Genomic DNA, 24,190 nt, shown 5'->3' with positions numbered 1-24,190 from the left:
ATATACAGTACACCCCGAGATGAATTTGTTAAGGGGTCTAATTTTCAAAATGGGGTCATTTGTGGAGGTTCTCCATCATATTGGTGGCTTAAGGGCTCTACAAGCAGGCAATGGGGCCTAAATCACCTTCAAGCAAAATTTCTGTTCTGAAAGCCACTGGCTGCTCCTTTTATTTTGGGCACCATTGTGCATACAGACATAAGATTAGGGCCACAATGGGTATGTTTGTGAACACAGGACAAACAGGGGTATCCATTTTGGGGTGTAAATTCTCATTTTCATGTGCACTCTAGAAAAGAAAAATGTCTTAAAAATGACATATTTGCAAAAATATGAAATTTGATTTTTCCTCCTCTAAATTGCATTAACTCCTGAAAAAGAACTGTGGGGTCAAAATACTCATGACGCCCCTCAGTGAATACATTAAGGGGGGATGGAGTTTTTAAAATGAGGTAATTTGTAGGGGTATCTATCATTGTGACACCTATGAACCTTTGCAATGTTAGCTTGGTGTAGGAAAACAAAGTGTTCCTCAAAATGTTAATAATTAATGTTAAATTTGTACGTCTACTGAATGGTAAAAGAAACAAAGACTTTTCAAATGTGCATCCAAAATAAAGTAAACAGATGGAAATATGTATCTTATGCAAAATTAGTACGTATTAGTACGTTTGCACATATTTTATATAATACATTTGAAAATGGGAAAAAATGACAATTTTTAAAAAATGTTCCCAATTTTGATGCTTTTAATAAATATACACAAATTCTATCAGCTATTTTTACCTACTAAATGAAGTACAATATGTGGTGAAAAAACAATGTTAGAATCACTTGGATATGCAAAGCTTTACGGAGCTATTCTATGTTAGGGCTTAGTCACATGGGCGCATTGGCACACGTGTTACTGCAGGTAGAAGAGGGCCGCACTTCAGGACGGACGTCTCTCTGCAGCGCCGGAAGAAAGAACATGTGACCGGCTTTATTGCCAGTCATGTGTTCTTTCTTCAGCACTGCGGGGAGTCGTTCTCTTGAAGTACGGCCATCTTCTTTCTGCAGTAAGGGCTCAGTCACACGGGCGCAGCGGCGCCCGTGTATGGGTGCCAATGCGCCCGTGTGACTAAACCCTTAAAGTGACACATGTCAGATTTCCAAAATTTGGCTCCGTCATTAAAGCGCAAACAGGCTTGGTCACTAAGGAGTTAAGAGCCTATACATGAGCTGGTTTTAGCCAACAGTCTGACTAAGGGTGGTTGCACACGGTTGATAAAATTGCGCGATGCGAGAGTGAGTATAGACGCAGAATTATGAAGCCAATGATTTTTAATGGTTTCCTTCACATCTGCGACATTTTCACTCTTGCAAACTTGCGAGGAAAAAAAAACGCGGCATGCTATATCTTTTTGCGATTTTTAACTCCCATGTTTTCCTACAAAGCCTTCTTTTTATCGCATAAATTAACTTGCGATTTTCATGTACTGCGTTTTTAACATTAGAAAGTCCTATTGACTTTTGCGATAAAAAATCATGATTTTATTGCAGGCGGTAGCGATGTGATGCGAGATTATTCTCAAGAAAAAGCATTGCAGATGCTCAAAAATCAAGGGAACAAAGAGGCAACTTTCTCATAGCAAAATCGCATTCGTCCGAGTGAAACTGACCTAAGGTTTAGGGCTCTTTTCAACTGCCATGTTACACAAAGAAGACAGTCTTCTTTTAGGGCTTCTGAATTGTTTTAGAGTCAGTGAGAACATGTTTAGGGTCCTGATTTGCTGCGGATTTTGCTACAGATCTGCAGCAGAATTCAGTTAAAAGAGTGAAATTTTCTGCAGATCTACAACAGAATCTACTGCACATCAGTGACGTGTGTACGGACACTTAAGGGGGTTTTCCAGTGCTTCAGCCCTGATAGGGCTGGACAGGAAGCCACCAGAATAGGCGAGTGTTAATTTTTTCTTTACTTCACTCTATTTTAAGCCCTTAAATTAATCACAGCAGAGGGCGTGTGTAGGGGTTAATGAAGTACACAGATTATGCTTGCAATCTAATTGTAAATCACTGTGTACTGTGTTTTCGCTAAGAAATCACATCTCCACTGCCCACTCTAACTGCACACTGTACTACATGATTTTATGTCTGTGTGTTATATATATTTTGAGCACATGGTCTGCAGTTCTCTGTGCACACTCTATAGAACACAGCAAACATAGCATAGCAGCAGCTCCTCCCACCAGTCCCAAGAGGATTGAGAATCAGATGCACACCCTGCAGAGGGGAAAATACAGGATACAAGTAATACAATGGCCAGAAATACCTTGTAGAGCTATTGCTCATGTACCCCTGTGGCAGCTTACTCTGAAAAGTGATCTGAAAGGCTGGGTACCCTCTACATCTAGTCACTTCTCCATGCTATCTTCCTTTTTTTCTTCTTGCTACTCTTTCTTCTTTATTCCCTGCTGTCGCACCACCCAATCCCAATCCATACGATAGATTTTGGAGCCTAGAGAAGGGACTGGGCTGTAGGGTCATAATGTCGAGCATATTAAGTGACACCCCAGAACTGGTTGGGTTTCAATCCAAACAAAAGACACAGAAGATGCTCACAAAATTCATACTGAGGTGCCGCACAGTTCGCCTCTGCACAGCAAACATAAATAGACGATTGTAAGGGTTGAATTACACTCTAAAAAATGGTTCATAATGGCGTTTTCCTTCAACAAGGCACACCCAATAGAAGTTGGTGTGTATAACAAGTAAGTTATGGAGTTTAAATTTTTTAAATTAAGAAAATGGCACAAAATGTTGCCAAGAGGGAAATATTTGGAGCTGTATTGGTATGATGTATATGCAACTGGTAAAGTCAATCGGTTAGGGTGCATGCATTGCACACGGGTGGATTTGTATCACAGAATCCGAAGCGGGCGTCCACCTCCGGATTCCTCAGCACATAGCATGCTATGGAAAAGTGATTCTTCATGCACACGAGCGGAAACCAATTGCGGTTTCCGCTCACAGCTAAAAGAAATGCAGCATGCTCCATTTTTGGGTGGTTTCCGGGGAGACAGCTTCCATTGTAGTCAATGGAAGCCGTTCGATCGGTGGCCCTTTCGCAATTGACAGGAGTTTTAAAAAAAATCTGTACTGCGAATGTCCGACAGCTCGCCGTGCAGACCATCCAAACTACAGAAAGGAGAGAAAAAAAGCAGGTATGCACAGATGCTGCTGCTGACAGAGCCGGATTCCGCATGCGGAATCCGACCTGCCCTGAGGATGTGGCCTTAATCAGATCAGAACAGTACAACTGCAATGCTATAATTCTCACATTGCTGCGGGTGACTTGTTGGCTAAAGGAATTGCATTATCAGGCTTTTCGTTACTAAGGTGCCATAGTAATATCTACTACATGTATTGGAACCTGGATGTGTGTTTGCAATATAAACAGAAGAACAGTTTCAGCAGAAACTTCCCTTTATATTTTTCCTTGCGCTGTGTGGTAATTAACACGCCTCGAGTCACAGAGGCAGGCCACATGTCACAGCTTCCATTAATTATGCAAGTCCCCCCACAGTTCTGCTTTATCCCCCTGCTACTGACGTTGAGACAAGCCATGGTGAAATCCTGTGCATGCGCTGTGTGGCCCTCTGCCCCACACATCAACTTCAGTGGCACATATCCGATTACGGCTAGAACAAATGGGGCACAGTGCAATTTCAATAACATCAATGGCAGGGAGAGGCGGTATTATTGTATCTTGATGCCACCGGAAGCTAGGTGTTTGACAGAAGGAACGCCCCTGTCAGACCCCTAGCTCCCGATTGGCTCAAGAGGTGAAGGCCTTGGAAGGAGGTAAACTGCATTACCGCGGGAAGCGCTGTAGTAAGTGAGTGAGCAGGTGTCCACGTCCTTTAGCCAGCGCTCTGCTCCAGCGCTGTTACCGCAACTCACCGGGTGTCCCCCAGCGCCGCCGCTGTGGCCTCCCAGCTGTCCTCCTCCGTCTGCTGTCTGCGGTCGGTGCCTATAACTCTGAGTTCCCCGCCACTGTTGCCTCCCTGCCCTCCTAATGCACTGTGTGGGGTACGCATGTCAGAAAGTGTAGCGCGATGCTGTTGTGCTGCTGTGGATAGACGACATCTGTCAGTTAGTGAAACCCCGGTGCTGTGCCCTCCCTGCAGCCGACCGCAATGTAAAACACACCTAGGGAATGGTGGGGGTGCCTTCAGCAGCGCCGCAGGCAAAGCCGCTTCACAGCACTGTGGGCTCCCTCATGCCGATCCCCCTCTGCGCTTCAACACAGAGCTGGGTGCCGCCTTCTGGGCTGCCAGAGGGGAAGGGGCTTTCAGCTGGTGCGGGGAGCCGGGAACGAACGGAGGTGCAGGCCGGCCTGGATTGCAGCTGCAGCATTACTTTACTGGGCTGCCAGGACCTGCAGCCAAGCCAGCTGTCCAGCCAATCAGGTACAGGGTCATCACCCCCCTGTCAATCTTGACTCCACCAGGACTTCCTGGTGGCATCAAGATACAATAATACGGTGACTGAGCTGTGGAAGGTGCATGCGTAATTTGTGGAAGCTGTGACACAGGGCTCATATGGCCCACATATCTGGAAGATAGGTCATCTATAGAGAAATTCTCAAAAGCCTTGGAAAATGCCTTTAATTATGATCAGATATAAACAATAACTAAATAGAATGAAGGTGGAAAGCGGTGGGGATTATGAAGCTGGGGCATTACATTTTCAATATGAGTTAAAACAGATAGAAAGCATGTTATTCATTGATCTATTAATACCAATAAATACATTAATAAGAGACCAATTCCTCCTAAAGAAAGTAAATATGATAAGCTACTGCTTATGTAACAACTGTGTATACTCTTATACAAAACTTGTAATATTCTGATGTTGCTTGGGTCTCTATCCTATCACCTTGTGCTGCGTTATGGGGGTGTATGAGGACTTGACTGCAGCGGCAGTGTCATGTTCTATTTCGGTTTGTGCTGTCACTCTGAACCCTTCACTGTCCATTCTGGGAGCTGCGACAGGCACAGCCGAAATAACCAGACTAAATTCATCGATGTCAGGGGAGGAGGGTAATGAGAAAGAGAGGGAAAGCTTTTATCCAGATGTCTATATAACACAGCACCCTAAACTCTGCCAAGAACTTGTAATAGCAGTCTTTACTTTCATCTGCCTTCCTTTTCCCATTTGACCAAACGGCTTGACATTAATGTGCTCATCTTCTGCAGCGAGGCAGTATTTTGCATTACTTATTATGGGAGGTTAGGCTAAAGCTCACAGCTCCATTTTTCAAGTCTCTGCCACAATGGTGTTTGTAGTTAAAAAAAAGAAAAAGACTCATCTGTCATAGATAATGGCCTCCTAAACATCTATACTTTATGTTAAGGAGACAAAAGACAGTGTTATTGCATTGGCAATGGCACCTACCAAAATGAGAAATAGCAAGCAGAAACTGAGCAATCAGTTTTTGCAGTCCATGTTTCGGAAGCTGGAAGAATGGGTGAGCAGCAGGATCTGAGCAACTTTGACAAGGGCCAAATTGTGATGGCTAAATGACTGGCACAGAGAGTTTCCAAAATGGCACTTCTTGTGGGGTGTTTCTGGCATGGAGCTACTAAAACTGGTCCAAGCAAGAACAACCATCTGGTCTGATCCCATCCCACAGGAATTGGTAAAAAAATCTTAAAGGGGTTCTGTCATTAAAAAAATAATAATTCAATACTTACCCCAGGCAGCCTTCTTACCAGATGTTCACCTCACCAATCTTCTCCTGGCTCCTCCAATTTCCTAGGTCATGTCACCTCCAGCCGGCCGGATCCTCTTCTTCCTGTGATGAAGCGTACATTGCCAGCATTCTGCTTCCTGCAGGTCAATGCACACTATGTCACTAGTGACGTAGCGCTCATTGCCTATAAGGGAATGCCGAATCCTCGGCAGACTGCTTTAGCCTGACTATATGAAACACTAGCAGCAAGATATTGCACATGTGCACTAAAATAGGCAGTGAATGGTACATCACTTATAGTTTTCACTGTCCTGCAGGAAGTGAACTGCAGCTAATGGACGCTCCAAAACAGGAAGAAGAGGATAAGGCTGGCTGGAGGTGAGGTGACCCGGAGGACTGGAGGAGCCAGGAGAAGATCGTCAAGGAGAAGATGCGGTAAGAAGACTGCCTGGGGAGGAATGGGTAAGTATTGTTTTTTTTTTCTAATGACAAAACCTCTTTAATGCTTGCTATGATAAAAAGTTGTCAGAACACACAGTGCATCGCAGCTTGCTGTGTATAGAGCTGCATTGCCTCAGACCAACCAGAGTGTCCATGCTAACCCCCATTTACCACTGAAAGCACCTACAATGGCTTCTTTTTTACATCATGTGAACAGCCATGTGTATCACTTACCAGAGAAGAGATAGCATCCGGATGCAGTATGTGTAGGAGATAAGTCGGCATAGACCGTGTGATGCTCTGGGTAATGTTATGCTGGGAAATCTTGAGTCATGGAATTAAATACCACCTACCTAAAAATATTGTTGCAGTCCAAATAAACCCCCTTCATGACAACAGTATTCTAAAAGACATTGGCAACTTTTAGAAGGATAATGTGCCCTGACATGTTGCAAAAAACACTAGGGTAATTATATTCTAGTCAATCAGTGTAAATTTCCATATTATTTTTTAATGGCAATGAAGTAAATGGAAGGTACACAAGGTAAACAGCATGGTTTATGCTCCAAAGTTGTATTACTAGTATCATCATCATCATCATGGGCACCTTTCATTGAGATGTTCTCTTCTCTGTAGCTCTCATCCAATTTTCATATATCCGTTACTCAATTCTGTTTTCTCCTCCTCCTTCTTTCATGTTTATCTGCTGGCCCTGTTGTGCCTGCAGCCTGACACCAAACATCATGTGCCCCTGAAGCAATATGTCTCTGCACAACCTCCTTGATATCTATAAATTTCTGGGAACCTATGTACCTATTGCAAGTACTGACAGCAAGACATGTGACCCCATTAGTTACACAATGGTCCCAGTTAGTGGAACTGAGCACATATGGGAAGAGGTTTTGTTTCTAATTAGTAAACAGTTTGCATAATATCCATATGGACAAGAAAAACAAAAGTGTATTTCCCTACAATATAAAGTTTTTTTTTTCTTCAAACTAATACAAAACCTCTAAATATTTTCCGTAGTATTTTATTATGTAATCCATTATTATAGTTTTTTTTTTTCTTATAATTATCTAACAACCCATTAGACTCTTCACTTTTTGTCACCAGCACAGAATGTCACAAATAGTTTTAGGGGCAAATTTTATTCACTGTGAAGCTAATAAAGGGAATCTAAAGCAGAATGTGATATTTTTGGGAAAATGTATGTATTAGGCTGTTTTCACATTGCCGAGATAATTGTGCGAGACTTGTGTGTTGTGAGGAAAAATTCTTTTGAATGGGGTTATTATAAATTACAGCATGTTCTGTCTTTGGGCGTTCCCTCAGAATGCATCGCCCATTGTTTTAAATGGTTCGGCACAGCATTGCACAGCGTGCAAGGTGTACACGAGTGCAATGCTAGGTTTACCTATTGAAAACAATGGATAACACTCCTTCCCTGAAGTGATGCGAGGTGCTTTTAACACAAAATGCCTTGCATTAGCGGGGACATCGCACGTTGGCAAACATGATATCGGGCCGCGCTTCTCAGCCTGACCTTGCACTCGTCTGTGTGAAATTAGCCTTGCAACACATGATATTGAGCGATGATTGCTCTGCAACATTCTTCTGTTTCATAATTTTGCTTCGATCCCCTCTGCTTCTGGTACTAATCACTCACTGTGAATCTATGGATAAAATCTGTATACAGCAGTCTGTACACAGAGAGATCAGTAGCTCATGGAAGTCTATGGAGAAGAGAGGAGTAGAAGAAGGAGAGGGAACGAGCTGCTGGAGGGAAACCAATAAAGTCTCTATTTGAGCTGGATAAGTCGATTATGCAATGTATTTTAGCTTCCTTTGCGTGTTTTTTTTTAATGACCATACTTTTCTTAAGCTTGTAAAAACTACCATGAATTCCATGTGTTTTTTAAGTTGTTTTCTTATTATTGATTTTTCTAGATAGCTATCAAAAACAAAGTACCGCATTACATCCATATTGTAGATTAAAGTAATATATTAATAGCCCATCAGTGTTATAGGAATCAGTATGACAAGAGTGATTAAGGGCCTTTACACACTAGCATATTCATTTTTAATTTGCTGTTCTCTTGTGGGAACAGCAAAACGGACAGAAAATCTTTCAGTTTTCAAGTCAATAGAAATGTATTGAAGTGGCAGGTCTTCAGTTTCAATCAGTTTCTGTATTTTCGTCTCTATTATGTTTTTTACATTGGATCAAAAGCGCAGTCTACTGTGCCTTTGTTTCCAGTTTCAGAAATGGAATACACATGGTGCCTGTTTTCTATTGCATTGTAATCAATGGGAGGCAGATAGAACTGATGGTTCTTCAGTGAATGTGGATCAGTGGTTAGTACTTTTGTCTTGCAATGCTGGGGTTCTAGGTTCAAATCTCATCAAACACAGCATCAGCTTTGAACCTACAACTCCAACACTGCAAGGCAGCAATGCTAACAAGTGAGCCACCATTGTTCCTTCATTGCTAGAGAAATAGAAGAGCAAGAAGAATTAACACAAAGAGAAAAGAGAACATAAAAATCCAATACAGACATAAGCAGCACTGCAATGCACCACCATCACCTTCTTTTAAATGCTGAAAAACAGATGTAAGCAGAAAGCTTATAAATACTTTCCATTTCACTTCCATTTTCTTAGTTAAGAAAAAACACCAGTGTTAGGCCGCCTGCACACGGGCGGAAATCCCGCGGCGGGATTATCCGCGGGATTTCCGCCACTGAAAGCCTGCATAGGAGTGCATTACAATACGCACTCCTATGCAGACGGTCGCGGCAAACAAACCGCGGCATGTCCTATTTCTGTGCGGGGCTCGCAGAAACGTCACTCACCCGGCCGCCGGCTCCGGTCTGCGCATGCGCCGGCTGAAAGGGCCAGGGTCGCCAGGCGCGGGTGAGTACGGGTGAGTACGCGTTCCTCCCTGCAGGCGCTGGGGTCGGGTCCCGCGGCGAGAATTCTCGCCGCCGGATCCGACCCGCCCGTCTGCAGGCGGCCTTAATGTAGCCTAATACTTAATAACACTTCAGATTTGTTACTTTGCAGCTTTTTATTCTTTCTTTTGTTGTTCTAGTATTTGTACGTGCAGGCGGTGTAAAGGGGCAGGAAGAATTACAGTTCTCCTAATGGCCCTTTTACACGGCAGGATTATTGTTCAGAATCATTCAAGCTCCCACGGGAATTTGAATGATATTCGTTCCATGTAAATGCATGCAGCGAATGAACGAGAATTTCTGCATGCAGAAAACTGAACGACGTGCCGTTCAGTGTAAACAGCTGTTGTTCACTTCTCCTTACTGTGAATGGAGGCAGACAATGGGAAAACACTCCCTGGCCCGCTCTGCCTCTAAACCAGCAGCACTTTCAGTGAGGCCAGTGATACTCGCTCCTGTGTAACAGCCCAGTAGCGAGCATCACTGGGATGAGCTGCCAGACATTGTTTGCCCAACAGCTCGTCCCGTGTAAATGGATCTTAACCTCTCCATTTAGCTGTATTATCTAAAGTCCTCTACAGTTGCACTTTAGTAGAATTTCACAAGTTCCAGCAGATCATCTAAGAACTTTATAAGTACTATTTACAGATGGTATATTGTCCCAAAGACTATTTGCAATCTTGAGTTTCTGCTTGCAAAACTGAACTACACAGTCATATGTGTTTTATTTCAGGAGAGAAGTGCATTCATTTTATGACAATTATTGATATATTACCAGCGATGGTAGAAGCTATAAAGATAGTAACGGATATGCCTGTGGTGAAAGCTCTAGGCCTTTCTGTTCTGTTTGTTTGTTTGCATGCCTGGCAAGGAAAAACAACTTCACATAATACAGAGCTACCCTGTTTACAGAGTGTGCTCCCACAGATTACTCACTGCTTCATGTGACAGCTCTGAGAATTGTCAGGGACCACAAGAAACCTGAACCAACAGGACAGACCAAGGAATGTGTGACATGTCCGTCCCCACCATATGCATGTGACCAGCACACAAGTTATATATAGGATGGTCAGAGGGGGAACAGAGAAAACACAAGCTAACCCTGGAGTAAGAGACTTGAACAGATAGGTGGAACTCTTGGAAAAAAGTCACATACAGGAAAGGAGAACATCTTCACAGGTGTGGAAAAACTTAAAATCGAAGTGAGAGAAAAGCTTCAAACTTCTAGGCCCTAGAAAAAGAGACTGCAAAAGACTATGGATTACAATACAGACATTATCCGGGACAATAGTCCTATGGACAATTTGGAGAAACAGCTAATTTGTCCTATTTGTCTTGAAATGTTCAACAAACCTGTGGTGATTCTGCCATGCCAACATAACCTGTGTCGGAAATGTGCAAATGATGTGTTTCAGGTAAGGAGATACTACCTGCTAATACAAATCAAATCTGCTGATCTGCTATAGAAGCTTTACAAGTATGCTTTATATTTTTGGTTTAAGTATTTGTGCTATATGGTATCTGAATTATGGACTTGTCATGTCTACGATACTTATTTTAGTATAGAATCTTAAAATGGCAATTACATTTAATACTAAAGTTTCAGTTGCAGCATTAATTTAAGGATCTTCAAGAAATATACAGATTTTAATTTTTAACATTGTAGGCTGGAAACCCATATTGGCCCACACGAACTTCTGTGTCTGGTGGGAAATTTCGCTGCCCAACGTGTCGTCATGAGGTCATTTTAGACCGTCATGGAGTCTATGGGCTTCAAAGAAACCTGCTTGTAGAGAACATAATAGACATCTACAAACAGGACTGCACCAGGTGAGCAGCACAAGAATATGATTGTACGAAGTGAGTGCAGTAGACACAAAATGATAAAACCTAAATTTTGTAAGTCTTTAAAATATTTAAAGACTATTTTTATAAATCTATTTCTATATCTGTTTGCAATTCTTTTTTTTCTTTTACAAATGACTAGTCGACCTGAGAAGAAAAAGGAAAATCATCCAATGTGTGAGAAACATGAAGATGAGAGGATAAACATTTATTGCATAAGCTGTCAAGTACCAACTTGCTCCATGTGCAAAGTGTTCGGCAGTCATAAAGACTGTGAAGTTTCACCCCTCCAGAACGTGTACCAGAATCAGAAGGTGAGTGACACAATGGCCTAGTCATATCTTACAGAGAATAATGTGACATATACACACATTATGATCTAACTGTAGCACTGACAGTGCTATAGAGAGCCCTCAGTGTATCAGTAGTGACCGTTAGAAGTAGAGACAAGCCAAGTCACCTGTTATATTTAGAAAGAGATGTGACTGCAGCCAGGTCTCAAAAGGGAAGACAGCTGTGTGTGGGAGTGTGAAGCCAAACAGGTTGGAAGCTTGAGGTTAAAGTGATTGTGCTAAATTAATATTGTACAGGTTGTACATCAAGATTTAATAATTTAGGATCTTTTTTAATCATTTAAAATAAAAAGTTGTTGAAATGAATAAAAATGGATACTGTCTGATTGCTCACTTTTAAACATATAATTTAGGGGAAAGCAGTCACGCTAAACACGCAGTCCAATCTGATTTAGAGCAGGATGAGCTGTGCAGATCAATATTCGGTTTTGTGGAAAAAATATTCATTATAATTAGTAGTTTTCTGCTTTAAATCTCTACTAAGAATAGGTTTAGAAATACAAAGTGTCTATAGATAGCGCCTCGAGATGCAGAAAAGGTTAAATGTATATACAATAATAGTTGGACTCACCTGGCATGTGCGGCTCAACCTATGTAAGGCTTGGCCAACACGCCTTAGGTCCAGGAAGGCAACACAACAAGGAAGAAATTGGGGACACTCTGTCCAAAGGACATCTGAAGAGGAGGGTTGATGCAGGGAAAATCCTGAGGTACCTTGAAGGTCTTGGACAAATATCAAAAAAACTAAAATGGTTACAAAATTTCCTGCACTCAGAGGACTAGCCCAACACTGAAACACCAATTAGGAATGCAGAGCATTACAGAAAAATCACTTACTTTTGAAGGGGGGAGTTTTAGGATTATCTAAAATGACACCCCCCTGGTAAACGCTGGGTGATTTGGGGAGACACCAAGCTGCCATACAGTGCCATCAAGGAGAAGCCCACTTAAAAGATGCATCCACATCCACAAAAGCCACAGTATGGACAAAATCTTTTTATTTGGTTTCTTTGAAGCATGGGTTTAGATGTCCTATGGGTGACAACTATCACAGTATGCACACATGTATGGGGAAGACAGTCAATGATTGAATTAAACCACCCCACTGGTCTCCTGAGCCTAGAATGAACAGGCATAAAAATGAATGAAGTACAAATAACACTGAATTTGTTTCCCATAAAAATATAATACAAACATGGAGTGAACCTAAAACTGGTCAGAAACATCAGATGAGTTCTGACAAAAATGGGCAAGCCCAAAGTAAAACTTATGAATCCTTACATTTATGGGGAGTTAATTTATGGCAGAATAAGCATTCAGCCAATAGTTAACGTGAAACGTCAGCTGTATATATCTAGCTGTATACATTTGTGCTGAGCTGCTTCTGTCTTAAAAGGCAATGTCATAAAAAAATCTTTAATGTTAAACAATATATAAAAAAGAAAAAAATGGTGATTTTTAATTACATTTCTAATTAAATATGCATGTCACTATGTATATTTTTTTAAAAATCCTAAAATCTTGCAGTTTTCATTCTGGCTGCTAAGCCTAATAATTGACTGAGACTTCCTGTTCTCTACAACACTCACATGAACCGTACGAAACAACTGTAATCCTGCCTGAGATGACTACTGAAAAGTTTTCTCTGCAGCAGGAAGTTTAAGACGATTATTTTTCTCAGTGGCCAAGTGAAAATATACCTAGTGACATGAAAAGCTTTTCCTACTCTCCATCAGTGTTGTTGCGGTTACATCTTTGTAAACCTTTTACACCACTGCTCCTCTGTTAATATCATCCTGGGGTTGATATTTGTTGTTGAAAACAAACATGGGTCAATGGACAAAGATTGCAACACACGCCAGAGCTGCCCTTACATATTAAAATAACTTGAATTGAATGTTTTTCATTACTTTGGTCATATGAAAATATTACATAATCTCTTGCTACTGTATTATGATTTCAACACAGTAGCATCAGAATTGTGGCTATGATGTTGCCAATCTCTTCCCTGTCTTTTCATCACAAAGTATATATTGTAGGACTCTGACATTTAGTTAACTCCATTCTTACTTTTATTTGGTTCACAGATAGAACTCACTGGCTGTATATCAATGCTTATCGCTGGCAATGACAGAATTCAGACTATAATTGGCCAACTTGAAGAGTCCTGTAAAACAATAAAGGTAGAAACAATAAATATTTGCATGGATTATTAACAAAAAATGGACACACAATGAACAATCAGTGCACCATGCTAGGGAATATTGTGCATACTATACTACACATGTAATTCCACACTAGTGTGCAGTGTAGCTGTACATGTGACTTTGGAAAAATGTGCCCCTTTGTATTTTTTTTAAGAAAAAAGGCTAGGTTCATGTTTGTAATCAATGCCCATTAAAAAAAAAACACATGTTCCTTTTGGCACACAGTTGTAAATAGTCAACCATGCATTTTATATAGGTGAAACAAAGGCATACCAATTTCTGCTAACCACATATGCCAAAAGGCATGCATTTTGCTAACAATAGTCAATAGAGATCTTAAATGTATTGAATGGAAGATTTTCCTACTACCTATCCCAAGCTGACAATGAGGGGTAAAATGAGATATCTTGGTTGGGCAGAAGAACTGCTCAGCCTAGAAGTAATTTGAACTTTCAGGTTCTAAATTTTTTTTCTTTAACTAATGTGCAGGAATGCAGTCAAAAGAAGAGTGAATCAGTCAATGAACTATTTGTAGAATTGAACACAGTGATTGAGGAGAAGAAGGCAGGTCTCCTAAAGAGGATATCTCAAGCTGAAGAAGAAAAGTTAAAGTTTGCAGGTTCCCTCATTGTTAAATACCAGGAAAAGCTTCAGTCCTCTTCTGACCTTTTGCAAAGTGCACTTCAAATGGTGGAACAGACTGGTCATGCTACTTTTCTTCTGGTGAGTCATTACAGACCATATGGTCCCTGATAGTAGGATGGTGATTGAAGCACAGGAACATAAGGGTGCTGTCACATATGTAGGTTTTCTGCAGTATTTTCATGCCAAAGCCAAAAGGGGTTTAAAAATAGAGGTGAAGTTAAGTAGTATCTGTCCTTTCATGATCCATACCCTATTTTGGCTTCAAAAACTGCACGTTGGACAGTACCCTGAAAAGACTAAAACGTTTCATATTACATGATTTTATGTATCAGCACTATCATTAAGTCAGGTGATTACTATGTTATATTGCTCTGCAAGCAAGCTCCTTTACCAGTGCGTACTGCATGTGCCATTACTTTCTTTTATTGTAATTTATATCTACAATTTTTTGTTTTTTGCAGAAGTCCAAGCAGCTTATGAACAGGTGAGTGTGTTTTCTGAATTTCATACACAATAACAAAATAATAGTAAAAACACGTTTAAAGAAAATCATATAAACAAAGTAATGAAAACCTGAAACGTAAATTGAGATACCAATTGTGCATTGCAGCTTATGCATAATGCGACACACAGGCTTTTCTGTTCAAAACTGGCCTCAGTCAGCTTTCTTCTATTTATGGTGAACAAATCAAATAGATCACTAACATCAAAAGAAATTCTTGGCTAATTCAGCCGTATAGCGTCCTTAACTATTCAGCATCAAGCCCACTGCCTGGAACCTCAAACACAGTGTCCATTCTACTCAATAGGGTCATAGCTCCCACACACAGACTTCAATGATGTCTTCTCCAGGTAGAGGAACAGTTCAGTAAACTTTTAAGGGACACATTTTACGGTACTGCACGCAGTCAAAACCCTATCAATTAGCAGTGGGCAATGGTTGCACAGTTGTACCGCATTAGTCATTGGCCACAGCAGTTGGGCATGGTTTGGTCACTTGTGGTCAGCGGCACCATGTTGTTTCATGCTTACTGTGCTCGCCCAGCTGACCCCTAATAACTTTAGTTGGTCAGCTCAAAAGGCAGAAAAACCCCTTTTCTAAAAACATTACCTGGGGTGTCACAGAATGTGATACAAAAACACCACCTCAAAGATTGCACCATTACGATACACATGCTTAACTCACATACTGCAATAACAGTAAACAGTCTGTTAATTCAGTAGAGCAAGGCAAGGTGATAAGAAAACAAAGCAGTCATGCTGCTTAGGGCTCATTTACACTAGCACTTCTAAACATTCTTGTTCTGCTCTGTTCTAAGAGGCAAACAATGGTAAAACTGTAAATCCTAGATCCAGTACATGCTGGATCTAAATGGTGCTAGACAGTTCTGTCAGGGAGCCATTATGTATCCTGTCATTTTTCTGGATCCTGCGCTGCTTAGTTCTAGATTTGAAAAGAACTCTATGACAGTGGTTCAAACGTAACCTTCAGCGCAGATGTGAACGAGCCCTTAACTGTACAGAGGAGGGCTAACGCTGCAATCTTATTTCTGGATCTTGCAGTAGTTTATTTTTAGAATACTCTGTATCAGTAAATACTGTATGCAAGGTATTAGTTAGCCAATTACCTCCCAATTGCTAAAGTCGAACCCCAGTAGTTTTTTGTTATGTAGCAGGTGTTACCTGTGGGACACAGTCTGTTTTGAGGTGTCTTCACAAGTGGCCAGACTCTACCAGTTTCCCTTAAATTAGCTTGGCTGTGTGCCACAGACAGCTGGCAGTCTTCAGGTTTGCCCTACTAGTGAGCAGTATCTGACAAGCCAAGGCTGGAGAGGAGAACCGAGAGATCAAAATCCAGAAGCATTCCTGGACAATCAGTGGTGCAGACCTGGGATAGACAATGTAAAGGATTAAATGAGATCTACGCTGAAAATAAATCTAGGCTTAATAAAATCAGATATTATTAAAACATAATGAAGGATATAGATGCTAACATTAAAAGTCATGGGCGAATAAATGGAGTAAAATAAGGAGTCAAAATCAGGGATGCAAAAATAATATTGCGAGCCAATTACAGTAATGATAAAAAAACGTATAATGGCAGCGCTACTAGCGAAATAAGACATTATGATCGGGGAAGATAATTCAAAGTCACTCAGGACCTATTCTGAAGACGCAGCGACGCGTTGACAGCATTGGAGTTACAGTACTTAAGGCCTCCTGTCCACGGGCGATATTTCACTGCGTTACCCGCGGCAGTAATCCACACGCAGGTAATGCTTTGAACGCTTTTCAGAGGATAACTATGGAAAGTGCAGCCAAATGGGCAAGAGTGGAGAATCGCAACGATTTTCCGCTCGGGTATAAAAATCGCAAAATGCCGCAATTTTACCAATGATAGGTTTTTCATAATGATAGGTTTGTGGCGAAAAATCGTGGTGACAAAGTGTTCTCCTGCAGCGGAAATCTGCAGCGATATATCGCCTTAGATATACAGTATATAACAAGGCGATTCTCTTGTAGTAGGAAACTCAAACATTGCTCAGAAACTGTTTCATTTTTGTATGCTTTCCTATGAAAATTGACACAGATGAAGATTTTAGAGCAGATTTATGGAAACTGTCTAAAAGAGAAACTTGTTTTGCAACATACAAGGTAAATACATATCATTATTTCATAGGAAGCCATACAAAAATTTAAAAGTTATTGAGGAACATTTGGGTTTTCTTGTGAGAGTCACGCTGTATGTTACAAGTTGAGTTTCCATATTGACATGTACCATAGGAATAATCTAGACCAAATTACATCTATAACATACATAGTAAAAGCAGCATGACAAGGATAATTCTGATCTTTCATCTTTCCTTTTGTAGAATTACCGAAGAGCCTAAAGGTTCCCAGCTTGAGAAGACAGAGCCTAATTTTGAGAATATGGACCAATTTACTTTGGACATTGAGCATGTTATTGAATGTTTGAGAAATCTTGATTTTAGTACCTGTAAGTGTGGCAATATCGGTATGTGTGGTACAAACACTATGGTGCAGTCCCTTATGGTTAATTAATACATCTCATGCAGGCTGTGAATATGAGGAAGAAGAGGAAGATATAGAGGAATATGAAGAGCCTGAAGAAGAGAGACCTGAAGGTAAGAAATGTAACTACTTCTATACATTAGTATAAAGCAGGCTAAAATGCAACAATTGAGCTGTGCGTCCTAGTTGGTTCTAAAAATGATATCGGGATCAGTAGAAGCGCTCCTACAGTGCTAATGGTTTTATCAGTGTAAATCGAAAAAAGACTTACCCGGCACTAAGTGAGCAACCCTGTGAGGGGTTAACTCACTAGTACCTCCAAATCCGGGACAGCCTGTAGATAAATAGGACGAACTTCCTTCCCAATCCTGTCTGGAGAGCTGCTTGGATGTCTGGGGTCCCCAGGGACAGGGAGCCCAGTATATACAGGAGTCAAAGAAAAAGTATCCACAATAGCGCTTCACGGGACGAAGTGTATATTTCTCTGCACCTTGAAGGTGTAGTTTTATTGTTGCAACGCGTTTCAACCCACTCAAGGGTCTTTTTCAAGCATACATACATACAAATTACAATGCTATAAATAGTCTAAAAGAAATGACTCACATTTAGCCGTCCTGACCATGCTCACAGCCCCCGCCAACTTGTGGGCGGAGTCTCGACGTCAGCATGGTGGCGTCATCAATCGGAGACATATATATTCTAAAAAAGGGATAAATCCACTTTAAAATAAGATGTGGGAACGGGTTGGTGAAGAGGCCAACCCTAGTTAGAGGTTAAGTTGTTTCTAACTCCCAATGGAAAAAAGTCGGTGAGTGCCCCGGTCACGTGGGGAGTGCGTGATGACGTCATTACGTCATACGCCCGTTGTCGTAGCAACGAAGAACGCCGTGATTCCCTAGGATCACAGCTACTCGTGTGGATATCACGTGGTGACGTCATTACGTCCTGCGCGCGTTGCCTCAGTAACGAGGAACGCCGTGCTTCCCCGATATCGCTACTGACCTCAAAACGGTCTGTATTGTTATATGTTTGCCATGTAATAACCCCCCAGAATGCGTTGGTTATCAAATCTGAAAATCCCCCTGTGTTTCATGGGGGCTGTATGGCATTACCATATGGTGCAAAAATAAATTATATGGTAATTAAATTATGAAGATAAAAAACAAAAGTAAGATTAAAAAGTGGGAGTGAAACATGAGGAAGGGAGGAACAGTGTGGTGGCACTAATCCTATTATGCAAAAGTGTATACATATATGTATATTTCTTTATCATGTTCCACCCCCTTTTTTGGTAGGTATTATAGATTAAAAAACCTTTTTATACTTATTTCATTACCACTACTGGCATAAACCATAACATAAATTTCATAAATTATCATAAATCATCATAAATTATCATAAAATCTCTATAAAAAATATATATATATAAATTCATTAGGATTCATCTCATGAATAATTTATCCCTGGGATATGCGTTTAGATTTCAGAATTTCTTATACAATAAAGTTTTTCAGGGTACAATCAAGTTTTTCTTGGGTTTGATATTGTTTATATTATATTTTTTCCAATACCTCGTTCAAGCCTTTTGGAACCAGCGTATCGAGTCTGAAAATCCAGAACATTTCCTTATTTCGGAGGTCTGAAATGGATTTATTGGAAATGCATTCTAATGGGGTCACCCTTAGCCCTGACGGGTCACACTTATGTGCCTTGAAAAAATGGCGGGATACGCTATGTTTTAGATGGCCTTTTCTAATATTGCACTTGTGCTGTGATATTCGTGTTCTGAGGGGGTTACTTGTGCGTCCTACATATTTCGCCTTACACGGGCATTCCAGGAGATAAATAACATATGGTGTGTCGCATGTTAAATGTTGTTTGATATCAATGTGCTCTCTATCATTGATCATGATCTGTTTGGTTTGATGTGTTAAATGCGAGCAACACTTGCATTTTTTCTTTTTGCATCGAAAAACGCCATTCTCTTGTTTACTCGTTTTATTTTCTTGTTTTTCTTTCCCGTCCAGCAAAAGAAAAAGAAAAACAAGAAAATAAAACGAGTAAACAAGAGAATGGCGTTTTTCGATGCAAAAAGAAAAAATGCAAGTGTTGCTCGCATTTAACACATCAAACCAAACAGATCATGATCAATGATAGAGAGCACATTGATATCAAACAACATTTAACATGCGACACACCATATGTTATTTATCTCCTGGAATGCCCGTGTAAGGCGAAATATGTAGGACGCACAAGTAACCCCCTCAGAACACGAATATCACAGCACAAGTGCAATATTAGAAAAGGCCATCTAAAACATAGCGTATCCCGCCATTTTTTCAAGGCACATAAGTGTGACCCGTCAGGGCTAAGGGTGACCCCATTAGAATGCATTTCCAATAAATCCATTTCAGACCTCCGAAATAAGGAAATGTTCTGGATTTTCAGACTCGATACGCTGGTTCCAAAAGGCTTGAACGAGGTATTGGAAAAAATATAATATAAACAATATCAAACCCAAGAAAAACTTGATTGTACCCTGAAAAACTTTATTGTATAAGAAATTCTGAAATCTAAACGCATATCCCAGGGATAAATTATTCATGAGATGAATCCTAATGAATTTATATATATATATTTTTTATAGAGATTTTATGATAATTTATGATGATTTATGATAATTTATGAAATTTATGTTATGGTTTATGCCAGTAGTGGTAATGAAATAAGTATAAAAAGGTTTTTTAATCTATAATACCTACCAAAAAAGGGGGTGGAACATGATAAAGAAATATACATATATGTATACACTTTTGCATAATAGGATTAGTGCCACCACACTGTTCCTCCCTTCCTCATGTTTCACTCCCACTTTTTAATCTTACTTTTGTTTTTTATCTTCATAATTTAATTACCATATAATTTATTTTTGCACCATATGGTAATGCCATACAGCCCCCATGAAACACAGGGGGATTTTCAGATTTGATAACCAACGCATTCTGGGGGGTTATTACATGGCAAACATATAACAATACAGACCGTTTTGAGGTCAGTAGCGATATCGGGGAAGCACGGCGTTCCTCGTTACTGAGGCAACGCGCGCAGGACGTAATGACGTCACCACGTGATATCCACACGAGTAGCTGTGATCCTAGGGAATCACGGCGTTCTTCGTTGCTACGACAACGGGCGTATGACGTAATGACGTCATCACGCACTCCCCACGTGACCGGGGCACTCACCGACTTTTTTCCATTGGGAGTTAGAAACAACTTAACCTCTAACTAGGGTTGGCCTCTTCACCAACCCGTTCCCACATCTTATTTTAAAGTGGATTTATCCCTTTTTTAGAATATATATGTCTCCGATTGATGACGCCACCATGCTGACGTCGAGACTCCGCCCACAAGTTGGCGGGGGCTGTGAGCATGGTCAGGACGGCTAAATGTGAGTCATTTCTTTTAGACTATTTATAGCATTGTAATTTGTATGTATGTATGCTTGAAAAAGACCCTTGAGTGGGTTGAAACGCGTTGCAACAATAAAACTACACCTTCAAGGTGCAGAGAAATATACACTTCGTCCCGTGAAGCGCTATTGTGGATACTTTTTCTTTGACTCCTAGTTGGTTCTAAAGATATCTAGAATTCTATACTGTATAAAAATATATTATCAAATCAATAATGAAAATAATCTTTAATATTATTTGACATTTCAAAAATTCATTTTATTTACAGGGCAGCAATAATTCCAAAGCATCTTAAAAAACATTCAGAAGGAGGAATTAAGAGATTGGAGCAATCTTCAGGATAGAATGGGACATCACGAGTCAGAAGGATGAATTTCCTGTGTGCTCTATAACTCAGGACTGCTGCTAGTAATCAGAGGACCTTTCTTGTTGGTTAGCTGATCAGGGTGTATATAATTTTCATGCTATAATTTTTAAGTATGTTAGGTGCTGTGACTCTGCATGTGGGTTGATCTGCACATGGTTATTAATCCTGCTATGGGATTTGGGTCACACAATCAATTTTTACAAGTGTGTTTTAAATGTAATGACTTAAACTTGAATAAATTTTGTTCTCTTGTTGTGATACATTCCTGAGATGTAGATACCATGCTTTATAATTGTCAGCCTTTAACCTTTTCCAATCCAATTTGTATTCTGGTTTTCCTAGGGGACTTACTCTTTTGCTGCCGTTATACAACGGCCTATCTGCTGGCTAAAGCCAGAACTCCAGGAGGTGACAGGTTGGATAGGCTCTGACAGCAGAGAGGCTGGAAATATACAGTAAGAGAACCCTGTCGGATGTCTTTCAACATCAGAGCTGTACAGCCTTAAATCATAATGTCTTAACTAAGACGTCAGACAGTGGATTGCAAAGGGTTAAAATGACACAAATGGAATTTTAAAAAAATCACTGAAACAGCCATACATACTGATGTAAAAATACAAGTGCAGGTACAAACACTATTTCCCAGCAGCATACAGAAATGCAAAATGCTATATGGTAGAGAAAGCACAGGTGCAAAATACTTATGTACAACCTCTCACATGTACCACATACTGGATGGGAGAGTCTGCTTAGTATTATACTTACACATAGATAGGGCATGTATAGGATACTAATCATACAGATATGTATGGTACAGCATGCATACAGCCTATTAGTAGTGTTCATTCTATTAAATCAAGTGGACTGTCCTGCACATTCTAAGTCTACCACACAAAGCACTCAAACCCTGGGCTCCCCTAATAGATTAGAGCCAGACTTCTTCTGCAAATATATACAAGGTATTAGTTGATATTTTGAGCAAAGTATGCAGGCTACAACTCATGTCAAGCATCCTTTCATCTTATGAACCCTTACACTAACATTACATACAGTTCTGGAACCCCGTGTGAGGTTTTGGAGTGGTCAGTGATAGTTCTGTAATATTGTACGCTAAGGAAACAATGTTTTGGTTGGTGTCCAGACAGGCCTAGGACTTGTTATGTACTGTGTGAAGTGCTTTCCCTGTACTGTGTGAAGCTCATTAAAGCTGGCTGTGACCTGAGTAACCAGAACCCTCTGTGTGAAATTAAAATTACCTGCCAATCATCTAACTCAGAAGATGGCGAACCCAGAAAACTGATATCCTTTGTCACTGTATATTCGCCAACTTTCCTGGGATATCCAGAAAACTCCTGAAAAAATTAAAATCTCCTGTAAAAGCTGGACATGCCTTCCAAGTGCCTCACACATTACTGGACTGAAGCACCAGAGAGTACCCCAGGGGCATAGCTAGGGGCAGAGGCTTAATTGAAGCTTCTGGGCCCCAATGCAAAATCTGTAATAGGACCCCCCAACTATAGTGCTTTATTCATAGTACTGGGCTCCCTATATGGAGAGGAGAGGCTTTTATGCCGGAGCATAGCTAAAGGCTTGTTGACCCCGGTGCAAAAGTTTTTTCTCTTGGGACCTCCAACTTCTCTTAACCCTTTAACACAGAGACATAACTTGAAGCTCCTGGGCCCCAATGCAAAACATGTAACAGGGCCCCCAACTATAATGCTTTATTCATAGTACTTGGCTACCTGTATGGAGAGGATAGGCCTTATGGACCCCCTCAGGGTCCTGGGCCTGGGTGCAACCACATCCTCTGCATCCCCTATAGTTATGCCAGTGGCCTTATGGGCCCCCTAAGACTCCTGGAGTCGGGTGTAACCACATCCCCTATAGTTACGCCACTGGCTAGGGGGCAGGCGGCACACTATTAGGACTAAATAAAAGGTGGGGGGGGGGGGGCACCACCATGACCTGTCAGTTGAAGAAATCAGCCAATGTGGCAGCCGCTTTGCTCATTTACAAGTCAGTGATCTGTAAGCATTTGGGGCAGCTACTGTATTGGCCTGAATACTTACATGTATGGCCAAGGTCCCGCCTTCACAGCCTTGCACCTCAGGCGAGTCCATTCCATTCATGTTGTAACTCGGCTTCCTTTTAGATGTAATGATGTCAGGTCTGTTCTGCCTGCTAAGTGCTTTGCTGTGGCTGCTTACTCACTCCTCCTGAGCTACCCAGTGTTCTGGACCCCCTGCCTGGAATTTTTCCCATAAACCTACAAAGTAATGTTATTTAATCCCCAATAACTATTGCTAACTACATGTATGGGTTACCTTGACATTACAATTTGGGTTTTATCCTCAGTTTCTATCTTAGTGTTCTGTCTCAAATGCCGAAAATAGCTTGAGATGGAACCCTTGACGGAATCCTAGGCTATAACGTGTGAAATGGAAACCACTTTGGTCTCAGTTTCATAAGGTTTTCATCCTGCTTCTGATTTTTAGTCATAAGTACTATTTATAATTCACTGTAAGGAACCTACTAGCTAAAAATTAACTTTTATCGATATATTTAAAATATGGGACCCACTACTATAAACAAGAGACAAAACACAAATCGTTAAATGAGACCCGGTAAAATAAACAACCAGTATAATATAGTAGACCACAGGGATAGTCCAATATCTTGGAGAGAGACTTTGGCACAGTTTAACACTTACCATATAAACACCTATAACTCATTTAGTAGTGTGGATATTTGACTATCCCTGTGGTCTACTATATTATACTGGTTGTTTATTTTGCCAGGTCTCATTTAACTATTTGTGTTTTGTCTCTTGTTTATAGTAGTGGGTCCCATATCTTAAATATATCAATAAAAGTAAATTTTTAGCTCGTAGTTTCCTTACAGTGAATTATAAGTTTATATAGGAACTGATCTGTCCCAGTGACTTACTATGTACTATTTATGGTTCATATACCATGCAATATGTTGGGGGGTGTCCTATGTAATTAGGTAGGTCATAATGTTTAGCTTGATGTGCTACGCACAACGCTTTTTCACCCCAGCACTGGAATCTTCCTGGTGACTTTTCTAAAAAGTTAGCAAGTATGATATATATATATATATATATATATTACAC

At 40.6% G+C, this 24,190-nt stretch overlaps 1 protein-coding gene across 1 annotated transcript; it reads left to right on the top strand.

The window, feature by feature from the left end:
- Nucleotides 1-10,091: 10,091 nt before the first annotated feature.
- Nucleotides 10,092-21,319, top strand: TRIM63 (tripartite motif containing 63). The gene is made up of 9 exons (XM_066572443.1): nt 10,092-10,550; nt 10,802-10,965; nt 11,123-11,294; nt 13,421-13,516; nt 14,030-14,263; nt 14,647-14,669; nt 17,059-17,183; nt 17,263-17,331; nt 20,959-21,319. The coding sequence occupies exons 1-9, from the start codon at nt 10,392-10,394 to the stop codon at nt 20,967-20,969; spliced, it is 1,053 nt and encodes a 350-aa protein (XP_066428540.1). The 5' UTR covers nt 10,092-10,391; the 3' UTR covers nt 20,970-21,319.
- The last annotated feature ends 2,871 nt before the right edge of the window (nt 21,320-24,190 follow it).

The sequence above is a fragment of the Eleutherodactylus coqui genome, chromosome 1 (genome assembly GCF_035609145.1).
Source record: "Eleutherodactylus coqui strain aEleCoq1 chromosome 1, aEleCoq1.hap1, whole genome shotgun sequence".
In the NCBI taxonomy this organism is placed as follows: Eukaryota; Metazoa; Chordata; class Amphibia; order Anura; family Eleutherodactylidae; genus Eleutherodactylus; species Eleutherodactylus coqui.
The sequence above is the reverse complement of the archived record's forward strand: the minus strand, read 5'-3'. Positions and strand labels throughout refer to the sequence as shown.

Excerpts from the sequence above, each read along its gene's own strand:
- TRIM63 (XM_066572443.1), top strand. The coding sequence starts at position 10,392 with ATGGATTACAATACAGACATTATCCGGGACAATAGTCCTATGGACAAT. Across the intron at positions 11,295-13,420 it reads ACGTGTACCAGAATCAGAAG|ATAGAACTCACTGGCTGTAT; the intron begins GTGAGTGACACA and ends TTTGGTTCACAG. Across the intron at positions 14,670-17,058 it reads TCCAAGCAGCTTATGAACAG|AATTACCGAAGAGCCTAAAG; the intron begins GTGAGTGTGTTT and ends TTCCTTTTGTAG.